This window comes from Bombyx mandarina, chromosome 08, assembly GCF_030267445.1.
Source record: "Bombyx mandarina strain Sakado chromosome 08, ASM3026744v2".
NCBI lineage: Eukaryota > Metazoa > Arthropoda > Insecta > Lepidoptera > Bombycidae > Bombyx > Bombyx mandarina.
The window spans coordinates 6211040-6222318 of NC_143215.1; the positions used below are offsets into that span (position 1 = coordinate 6211040).

Below are 11279 nucleotides of genomic sequence, written 5' to 3' on the forward strand. Positions count from 1 at the left end.
TTATTTATTCACAGCGATACCGTGTCCAAATGCAGAATACGGTAATTAAAAATGTATATCAGTACGTATTGAAACTTTTTACGACGACGTAATAACGGTTTTACCATTTACCGCTATGTAATATTGGTTTTATTACCATTATCACAAATACAAAAGTTACTTGGTTGCGGTGCCATCGTGAATAGGTATTTTGATTCCAAGAAGTCTAGTTTAAGGTTGAATAACTGAAATTTACCAAAGCGTTTGTAATGTGTTTTACGATTTTCATTTTATACCTAATTTGTTTTAATTATTTACAAAAAACATTGATCGTCCTCGTTACTCATTGAACTCGTTGTACATTTTTGGTTTAATTTAGTGTAAATTTTTACTTTCCTGCACTCGATCATTTTTCTTCCATTAAATTTTAAAAATTATTTTTTGTTCGAGAAATTCACTGAACTCTCAGGATTTTTGGGGATCAACACGATACCACGTAGATCTTGATGTGTAATCGAACAATCCAGACAAACCAGACAATCAAACAAATCCAGACAATCAAATCTAAGACAAACATTGCTGCAGTTGTATTTTGTGTGAATTAAAGTTTTTTATACAAGATAAACAATTAGATATTTGAAGTAAGTTTTTTAAATACCTTAGTTTTTGCCATTTTGTCTCTATTACAGCCTGCGTCACTGAGTAACTACATCGAGCACATTCTTGCAATCTGGCAATTTTATGAAATTATCGCACATCTAGGTATGATTATTGATTTTCTAGGAGGTTGTGAAATGATATGTGTAACAATCATATTTTGTTTAAAAGTTGATTTTGAATTAATATATTTTCACTAGATTTGTGGATGAAAGCACGGACTACCCGGTGTACAGTGGAGGGTGTCTGTTTTTTTTTTCCTACCTATGCTCATAGCCTTGAGAGGCTATATCAGCGTAACCTTAACTAGCAGGTGAGCTCACGGGGCTCAAACCTGACGACTGGTGTCTGTAGAGATCTACAACGTAATGCAAAACGCTTGTTTAATTCAACTCGCTTAGAAATAGTCTAATAATACGAGGGAGCAAATACTGAACGTGAGACAGATTGTGGAAAAGTGCTACGAATTCGACACGCCGGTCATCATGTGTTTCGTTGACTATAGTAAGGCTTTTGACTGTGTTGACTGGAACTGCTTGTGGGATGTCCTCACAGAGTTGGGGGTCCCTCGCCACCTTACTGCACTCCTTCAGTCATTATACTACAACAGCCAGGGAGTAGTGAGAATCGATAGGACTGCATCTGACTCGTTCAAATTTCACAAGGGCGTACGGCAGGGCTGCATCCTGTCACCCATCCTGTTCAATATTTACGGCGAATACATCGTCAGGAAAACATGCGATGGATGGGATGGTGGTATTACCGTCGGAGGCTGTAAAATCTCTAACTTACGCTACGCTGACGACACCACTCTCCTGGCAACCAGCGAAATCGAGATGAGCAAGTTCTTGGACAGGATGGAGCGCATTAGCAAAGACCTCGGACTCGCGATAAACAGATCTAAAACAAAGGTCATGATCGTTGATCGCACAGGCAGACTGGAGCTCAGCGGTACACTTAATTTAGAAGTAACGGACAACTTTGTTTACCTGGGCTCCAACATCAGCAACAATGGCTCTTGTGAACCGGAAATTCGTAGACGGATTGGGATGGCAAAAGGTGCCATGTCTCAGCTGGACAAAATATGGAAGGACAAAAATATCTCTATGAACACCAAGAGCAACCTATTCCGCACACTAGTGTTTTCAATATTCATATACGGAGCAGAGACATGGACTATAAAGAAAGCTGACCGCAATCGGATTGATGCCTTCGAAATGTGGTGCTGGAGGAGGATGTTGGATATTCCCTGGACCGCACGCCGCACCAATTTATCCATCCTAGCTCAGTTGAAGATCCGGACTAGACTCTCCACCATTTGCATGCGAAGGATTCTTGAATACTTTGGCCACATCGCAAGGAAAGACAGTGACAACTTAGAGAAATTGATGGTCACTGGAAAGGTCGAGGGCAAGCGACTTAGAGGCAGGAACCCGACCCGTTGGACGGACCAGATTCGTGCAGCCCTGGATACCACAGTGCACGATGCTCTGCACTCAGCTGCAGATAGGAACAGCTGGCGGTGCACTATAAAAAACAATCTGTTTCAAGGCCATGACCACGACCCTCAGTAATGAGGAAACCGACGCAAGGAGGAGAGAAATAGTCTGTCAAAAAAAAAAAAACTGCATAAATCTTCTTTCGAGAATAATAACAAAAAATCACAAATTGTACTCTTGGTATAAATCAAAAAGAACATATTCTCTTTGGATCAAATAACTTCAATCATCAAAATTTCTGTCGTTCTAAAAAAAAAATTGTAAAAAAAGGTAAAAAATAAAAATAAAATGGTAACTCACGGCTTACTCAGAAATATTTACCGGATAGGACAAAAACTAATTATAAATTCCAATAGTATAATGAAAATAGCCAAACATGGAAAAGTTAGTATGGAACATTATAGTACTGGCCCGGCCGGTATGAAAGTCACTATTTGTGGAGCAGCTGGCGCTACAGGTATATTTTGAAATTTTTCTAAAGTATGGTTTATCATATTGTGTATCACCAACCTTTCTGCCTTCCCATCGGTAGCAGAGCATACGATTTTCTTACGTTTTTCTGTCTTATCAGCCGGTTACATCGAACATGTGGGTTAAATCGAAATATAACTGATTTTCAATCTACTTGCAAACCAGTTTAGTAGTATTTGAGTTTAACGCATTGAGATAGATAGACAGACAGACGTAGCTGACCATTGTTTTCTAATACGTAGTGGATTTAGGAAAAAACAACAAGTATGGCAATGGAATGGAAAACCGGAAAATATCGGTATCTTACAAGCCGGGGAGTGATGGTCTACAAAACTTCCAAATGGGCATAATAATATAGTCAATAATTTCCACTTTTCTCATCTACTTACATAAGTTGAAAGCTGCCGCTCTCTTATGATCAGCTCATGAGCTCGAAGTCACAAATACACTGAAATAACAGCTGAAGGAAACATATAAATGAAAAAACCACAGGAAATATTAATAGACAAACTCAAAAAATTAGAACCCTTGTGTAATTTTGCCATTTTCATTTTCAACATAACATCCAAAAAAATGCAAATTCACAAAACAACTTATTACCTACGTGATTATCTCTCTTGCTGTGCATACATATAAACATAATTGGAAATTAATTTTTAGGTCAACCTTTAGCGCTGCTACTAAAACAATGTCCGTTATTAGATGAAATAGCGCTTTACGATATAACTGCTACGTGCGGCTACGGTATGGAATTAAGTCACGTAGACACAAAGTGTAAGGTGTCATCGTTTTCTGGACGACATATGCTGTGCGACGCTTTAAAGGTTTTTTTTCCTACCTATGTTCATAGCCTTGAGAGGCTATATCGGCTTTGCCCTAACGTGTAGGTGAGCTAACGGGGCTCAAACCGGAGTGGTGCTAATACTGGCCCTAGCAAGAACAGTGCTTCGCAGAATTTATCACCGGATCGGAAACGCGACCCACTGAGAAGATCCGGCGAGAAACTCAGTGGGCTGTGTCTGTGGGATAAAATTATGAGCGCCTAACATAGTTAAAGTATTATAAGCTAAACGACTTTCTCATAAATGCCTGCCCCAAGATGGTAGATGAATATCGTCAATCATTAATGATGTCAGGGGCGTTGCTCCTACTATAAATTGAGGATTTTGTAATTGCCATTTAAACCTTTTCGTATTTTTATATTTTACTAATCAATTTAGGTCAGGCTCAGCTCTGATTATCACTAAATGTACGAAAAGTATCCTGTAGATTCTCTAAAAATATATTTTTTCAAGCCGTGCTCTGAAGGGCATAGAAAAGGTATAAACTAAATCTAAATCGGTTTAGCCGTTCTCAAATGTGTACAGCTTTTTTTGCTGAAAAACATTTCAATATGTTTTATTTGTTTTGTTAGGATTCTAAAGTTGTTGTAATTGTGGCGAGAAACGAGTCGGATACGTTTGAGTCTAGTGCACCGGTCTTGACCGAACTCTCATTACAAATCTGCAATACGTGTCCATTGGTTAGTTCAGTTAATTAATTTTTAGCTCATAATGAATATACGCAGGACTGGTCATTGTGGCGAGGCTTCGGAGAGGGTTATATCCAGCAGTGGACGTCTGTGGGCTGAAAGAGAGAGGGAGAGCTTAGACGAATTCACGGTCCCTGCCATTAATTGGGTTACCGGAAGCCGAACTTATCGCAGCATAAATGCCGCTCCCCATATTGAAACATAAAGTAGATATCTCAATTGTAATATATAACATCTGTCCCATCCTCAAAACATGGGTGCTACGCGGCATATATTTGAACCCTATAATGCCGCCATCCAACTTAAGACAAGTGTTCTAAATATCGGTTTTACAATACAACGCTACCTCCACGTTTGCTAACTTTGACTTAGTCGTATAAAGTAACTACGGTGTAGTCTAACATTGCATGCATGCACCCACGCGATATTTTCCCAAAATGTGCAAGAGGAGGGAAAGTATTGCGTTTCGTCAACTTTATTCTTCAAGTGACGTGATTTTTCGACTAATATTTATGCTGAGATTAAATAAACCTTCAATAAGCCATAAATTAATTACGTTTATTTTACGAGTTCTTACCGCTATTTTAACTTCAAAGAATTCCCGACAATACATAAAAAATATATTTATTGCCATAATAGACAGATAAGCCACCGACCTACTTCATGGTATGGTACTGTCACTCATGGACATCATCAATGATACAGACAGACGCTGATCATCCTTTTCAATAAATATCTAAAGAAAACGCATTTCATAACGCTCACAAATTTTCTGTGGAGTAGTTAGTAGGGAGTTAGTTCATTGCCGAGACGAAGCGAAACGAACTAAGTTCATTGTATCTTACTTCTGAGTAGAGACCACCACCAAAAGGCTCTCAATTTCAGACAAAATTACCATTCGGGCTTCCGGAGAGTCTCCACTCACTTTATTCGTCCCCCCATTTATTTTCACGACTTCGCTAATCGCAAATTTCTATCGAAATATATTAAATTTGATCAACGACAGGCATTTACTATAGTAGCAACGGAGCCTGTAGAAAGCATGGTACCACTTGTAGCCGAAATACAAAGATTGCGTGGCGTGTACAACCCTCGGACGTTGCTCGGCTGCGTGGAATTAAACTGTGTGAGAGCTAACACGGTATTGGCAGACTTCTTGAAAGTACCCCCCGAGGCTGTAAGGGTGCCGGTCATTGGAGGCGCTTCTCCCAACACAATGGTGCCGGTGCTGTCTGCTGCTGTACATCCTTGCACTATGACGCAAGAACAGGTACTTTAGAGAACGTGAAATGTTATCTTTGTGTAGATTTTAACGTGTAAAGTCGCAAATCAAAGCTTGTATTATTATTCAAGTATTTAAAAAATACCTAGAAACTTGAAATAGATCGTTCCCTGAACGATATTGTTACGTCGGTAAGGGTAACGCCATCTATCGCTGAATAGTCGAACGAATATCGAAGGATCTAGTAGCACCTAGAACGCTCGAGATGTACAACGCCATCTGTTGTCAGATAGCGGAAACACAACACTAGAAATGTGTGGAATATTCTCGATAATTCTAGGGATGTGGTATCGACTATAAAAGCGTTGCAGGAATGGCACGCAGTCAGTCAGTAATCGGAATTTCTCGAAGCGAAACAGCGAACGGATCACCTGAAGCGAAGCGGAGGCAGCGAATTGAGAATATTAAAGTGTTTGTGAAGTGTTTTAAGTGTTCTAAGTGTTGAATACAGTTTTTAGTTGTACTTTGGTGGAATTTTATTTATCCCGAACCCCAGCGCGTAACAATGTTTGTTTTAAATTTTAGATAGAGTGCGTAACGTCTTGCATTATGAGCGGAACAGAAGCAGTGTCGTGCGCGAAGGGTTGCAGTACAGAAACCGCGAGTTTGTCGGGTGCCTATGCTGTGGCCCGTAATACTATAAACGTTGTGAAGGGTCTCCAGGGCGCTAAGAACGTTGTGCAGTGCGCGTATGTGGACAGCCTCGGTACCTGTGCACCGGATTGTCAATTCTTTGCAAGTGAGGTGAGTAATAATAGTACTAATATAGCTAAGTACAGCTGCTGTAACTTTTTCGGAACTTCTCTAGGTAAAAACGAATGCCTTGAAGATATTGCTTTTGTGTTTCGATATATGTACGTATATTTAGGGTAGGGCCAATGGTTGAAGGTCCCGTGGACGAAACACCATGCGCTTGACTAATCAGATGAAAATCCTTATTAAAGCCCCACTTGATGAGTCCATGCGCCAAGCTTCAGTTCGCGAACTATGGAGAACAGCTGTCAAAGCTATAATGAACAAGGATTCCACGTGACCACGACTGCTCTGCCAAGAGTAATGCTATGACGATGATGATGATGACGTAAATTTAGTGTATTATATGTGTTATCATTGTTCATTATAAATTGCGTAAAGATTTGGTCTATTTTTGATAGACCATAGTTATTATACCACTACCGCAACATACCTGCTGTAAATTTTTCAGAAATTTTTCTAGATAATAACAGTAGTCTGGAAGATATCACTTTTAGCTATAATAGCTGATTGTTGACTGATTTTCAATGTTACTTTTGCTTTGATGTACAATAAACTGTACTCTCTCTCTCTCGCTCTCTTTATGATACGCATACAGTACCTTAAAGCGTTTTTAAGAGTCCTTTTTTGTAATTAATATGTTTTATTGGTTAATTGGGTGGACGTGCTCACCGCCTACCCGGTGTTAAGTAATTACAGCTGTTCGTAGACATCAACGACGAAAATGCCGTCGCCCATATTGAAACATGAGTTCTAAATCTCAGTTTGTACTGTAGACGTTGTCGCCTGCCCCACACTTCAGACCAGCACGCATTATTATTGCTTCACTAGTACTACCATCTTCATTCGTCTGTCAACAGTTTAATTCATATTAGATACATGTAAGTATGGTTGGTTTGAAGGGATATTATGATACTGGTGGTAGGACCTCATGTGAGTCCGCACGGGTAGGTACCACCACCCCGGCTATTTCTGCCGTGAAGCAGTAATGCGTTTCGGCTTGAAGGGTGGGGCAGCCGTTGTAACTATACTGAGACCTTAGAACTTATATCTCAAGGTGGGTGGCGCATTTATGTTGTAAATGTCTATGGACTCCAGTAACCACCAGGTGGGTTGTGAGCTCGTCCACCCATATAAGCATTAAAAAAAAATTATGTTATGAACGTCGTTGTATGTTATGTTCATATATGTGTACTGTGTGCCTTTGTATATGAAGTTATATAATAATTTATTCTTATTATTTTTCTTAATAAGGAATACACCACAGGACTACACCACCCTTGGTTTGACTAATAAAGAATGCCTAAGGCATCGAGTTCGCCACTGTACTTTGGTGCATAAAGTTGAATAAATAAATACTAATAAACGGCTCATTTAATTTAAATGTGTGACGATTTTTAAAATCTGTTCTATGTATTATATTTAACAACCTTCATCATACGATTTCAGGTGATATTAGGATCGTCTGGAGTTGAGAAGAACTTAGGGGTTCCCGAATTGACAAAGTTTGAAAACTGCTTACTGTGCAATTGTTTGCCGTATGTTCGAAATGAAATCGCTCGTGCTGTTTGGCTGGTTAGAACTTTTAATACATATTTCTTTTTCAAAATTTGTCTACGACATTCAACGATTATGAGAAACATGAATTGTGCATGCGTAATCCAGACATAAATGTGGATACGGGAAACTTTTTGAAAGCATTCGTCAATTATAGTTGAACAGTCTATTGAGACAAAAAATAAAATATTCCATTAGAATATTACATTGACTAAAAAACTTATTGACAGCTTGTCAATTGTTGTGGGATATGTATCAAAAGGTAAAAAAGAAAAGACGCTATTTCGACCTTTGCTACCCATGCCATTTTTAATCCAAATCCTAGTGTCGGCTGTAGAAATTCATCGACATAGATTGTCTTCGGTTTTTATGAGTCGTAAATAAAATTAATACAACTTTTACGCTTAAATCTCGCGTTTTTCGTTTGAATTATATGAATCTTGATTTGTTATTTGTAGACATTTGAATATTGTGCATGTAATTAATTATATATTTCTAGACCCTTACGTTTAATTTCCTACCGAACCAACTTAAATATTTTGTTTTACTTGGATATTCATCTTCGCGATAAAGAAGACCATGAAAAAATGAACATATATAAAAAATAGATCCATAAAAAGACCAACTTCTTTATTGAAGTTAGGGATTTTTTAATGTTATAACTTGCTTATAAGTAGTAGGTTACTGGTGGTAGGACCACTTGTGAGTCCGCGCGGGTAGGTACCACCGCTCTGCCTATTTCTGCCGTGAAGCAGTAATGCGTTTCGGTTTGAAGGGTGGGGCAGCCGTTGTAACTATACTGAGACTTTAGAACTTGTATCTCAAGGTGGGTGGCGCGTCTACGTTGTAGATGTCTATGGGCTCCAGTAACCACTTAACACCAGGTAGGCTGTGAGCTAGTCCACCTATCTAAGCAATAAATAAATAAAAAAAATGTCATTTTCCTCGTGCTCCATATGAGGAATTAGATTTTTTTCTTTTGTGAATCTTATAAAATGGTTGGCACCACTGTGCGTAAAATGTTGACAGACTGTATTACCAACTTCGCCACTGCTTCAAATTTCCGGTGGTAGATTCTGCGAAGCACGGCTCTTGCTAGGGTTCGTGTCAGCAACGTCGTCAGGTTTGAGCCCCGTGAGCTCACTTACTAGTTAAGGTATAGCTGATATAGCTGTACTGGTGGTAGGACCTATTGTACTGGTGGTAGGACCCATTGTGAGTCCGTGCGGGTAGGTACCACCGCCCTGCCTATTTCTGCCGTGAAGCAGTAATGCGTTTCGGTTTGAGGGGAGGGGCAGCCATTGTAACTATACTTCAGACCTTAGAACTTATATCTCAAGGAGGGTGGCGCATTTACGTTGTAGATGTCTATGGGCTCCAGTAACCACTTAACACCAGGTGGGCTGTGAGCTCGTCCACCCATCTAGCAATAAAAAAAAGCCTCTCAAGGCTCTCAGCTTAGGTAGGTCAAAAAAAAAAACTTCAAATAATTTGCTGCAGGTGTACACGATGTGCCAGGAGTGCTGTTGCTCGACTTGTTACGCGCACCCGTGCACTTGCTTCACCCCGCCGATAGTGCCTTGCGTGCCGCCTTCGAACTGGACATGCGACTGTCCTGACGCGTGCCGCGATGAATATCTAGCTTCGGTAAGACTGCGCCACTGACACATATTTAACTATATAGCTATATGCTATAAAACAACATATTATAATCTATATATACATAAATGAATTGCTGTTCGTGAGTCTCGCTAAGACTCGAGAACGGCTGGACCGATTTAGCTAATTTTGGTCTTGAATTATTTGTGGAAGTCCAGAGAAGGTTTAAAATGTAGCAAAATATGAAAAAGTGCTCGGAATTAAATAAAAATACCAATTTTGTTTTTCCTTTGATGTGTCCCACGTCGGACGGATTCTTTTTGTTTGTTTTAAATTTATTTTATACAAAAGTTTAGGTCTTTTATTTATCGATTGAGGCACTACGAAGTCTGCCGGGTCAGCTAGTAGAAAATAAAACTTCAAAAACAAAATCTAGTTTAATGGAATTTACTAATTTTAAACCATGTGTATGTTTTTACATTTTGAGTCATTAACTGTGAGTAATAATTTTAACATATCTATTTCAGGTCGGCTTAAACTTATGATGTTATATGTGGCTAGTCCCTGTGTATTAACGTATGGCTAGGTCATCCATTTATTTATGAATATTTGAGTGAAAAGTCCTGACAAGAATAACAATAAGCATTCTGGGAAACGGTTACCCACACAAAGATGTTTTACAAGCTCTATGTCTACAAACACTTTCAAAATTCATGCCAATGCATGCAGCAGGGGAATGGCATAAAAGCTCTCAAGGGTCGAAGTATCGGGCATTAGTTTGGCTCACGCCTAAACATAAACTATTAATATAAATTTCATTGCACCTACCACTATTTGCTCTGCACTACCTTTGGTTGACTGGTAGAGAATGTCTTAGGCATTAAGTCTGCCAATGTAAATTTTACATGAAGTATAATAAATAAATAAATAAATTCCAGTGTTGGCTAGGCGTTTATTTTCGACTAAAATGAAAGTGCGATCAGCCACCTACAATAATTTGCGATGCCATTCCAAAAAAAGGGGTTCATTTAGTGTAATGTGAGTACAGGAACTTGAGACTTGAGGTTAATGTCCCAATTACGTTGTATAACGACAGGGCCACTATCTATGTCGCAATTTATAGCTGCATCGAGTCAGAAATCGGCCGATTAGTGGGACTCAGCCGTGGGGACTTACAATACGCCATACCACCCGTAAATATCATTTGGTGGTTGCATTACGCTGTTGCAGTACTCCGATGACGCAAATACCGCAATTCACCGGTGACTCCCTTAGCCGCATTTAACACTAATCATACCAACACTTCCCGGTACCTATTTCAACCGTAGCTGGTAGATAACGGTATGTCACAAGTAATACTCAAAATAAACAAAGAAAACAAAAAAAAAATAATTGTATAATAACTGTAGATTAATTGTGCTTGTGTTAAACAAATGTGCAAAAGCGATATGATGATACGTGCATTTTTAATGCAAAAGATCTAAATGGGTCATTTGACATATGTTTAGTGTTATCGACACCCATTCGGCAGAGACGGGCGGTGTGTTAGGCTAAAAAAAACTTTTTATTGTCCGATTTTGTAATTTCTGTATTTAATTTCTGGTAGGTTTGCAGAGAAATGACTTGCAAGTGTGGTACGACTGAATTATGTTGGCGACCGCGCGAGTCTGACTACGACGCGGCGCGGGCCGCCAACTTAACGCATCAAATGCCGCTTAAAGGTTGCGCTTGCTCAGAATGCCGAGTTCCTAGAAGCATAAGAATCGAACAGGAGCTCAGAGAAAAGGCTAGGGATCCGTGCCTGTCTAATTTATGAAATGTTCGTGGAAATTCTTCTAAAGATTGGCGGAGGGCGTGATATATCAACAAAAAATCCAACTATTTCCCAAGACCTCACAGATAGAAGAAATTGGGAAAACCTTTATTGAAATGTACAATATCGAATGTCTCT

At 39.3% G+C, this 11279-nt stretch overlaps 1 protein-coding gene across 1 annotated transcript; it reads left to right on the forward strand.

Moving 5' to 3' along the window:
- The first annotated feature begins 2423 nt into the window (after nt 1–2423).
- On the forward strand, nt 2424–11208 carry LOC149502503 (malate dehydrogenase, mitochondrial). The gene is made up of 8 exons (XM_089728944.1): nt 2424–2592; nt 3267–3430; nt 4021–4128; nt 5144–5407; nt 5945–6163; nt 7622–7747; nt 9230–9376; nt 10935–11208. Exons 1-8 carry the CDS (start codon nt 2424–2426, stop codon nt 11142–11144), a joined length of 1407 nt encoding a protein of 468 aa, XP_089585070.1. The 3' UTR covers nt 11145–11208.
- The last annotated feature ends 71 nt before the right edge of the window (nt 11209–11279 follow it).

Coding starts and splice junctions, on each gene's coding strand:
- LOC149502503 (XM_089728944.1), top strand. CDS start 2,424: ATGGTAACTCACGGCTTACTCAGAAATATTTACCGGATAGGACAAAAA. Junction 4,129..5,143: donor TCTGCAATACGTGTCCATTG/GTTAGTTCAGTT, acceptor GATCAACGACAG/GCATTTACTATAGTAGCAAC. Junction 6,164..7,621: donor GTCAATTCTTTGCAAGTGAG/GTGAGTAATAAT, acceptor ATACGATTTCAG/GTGATATTAGGATCGTCTGG.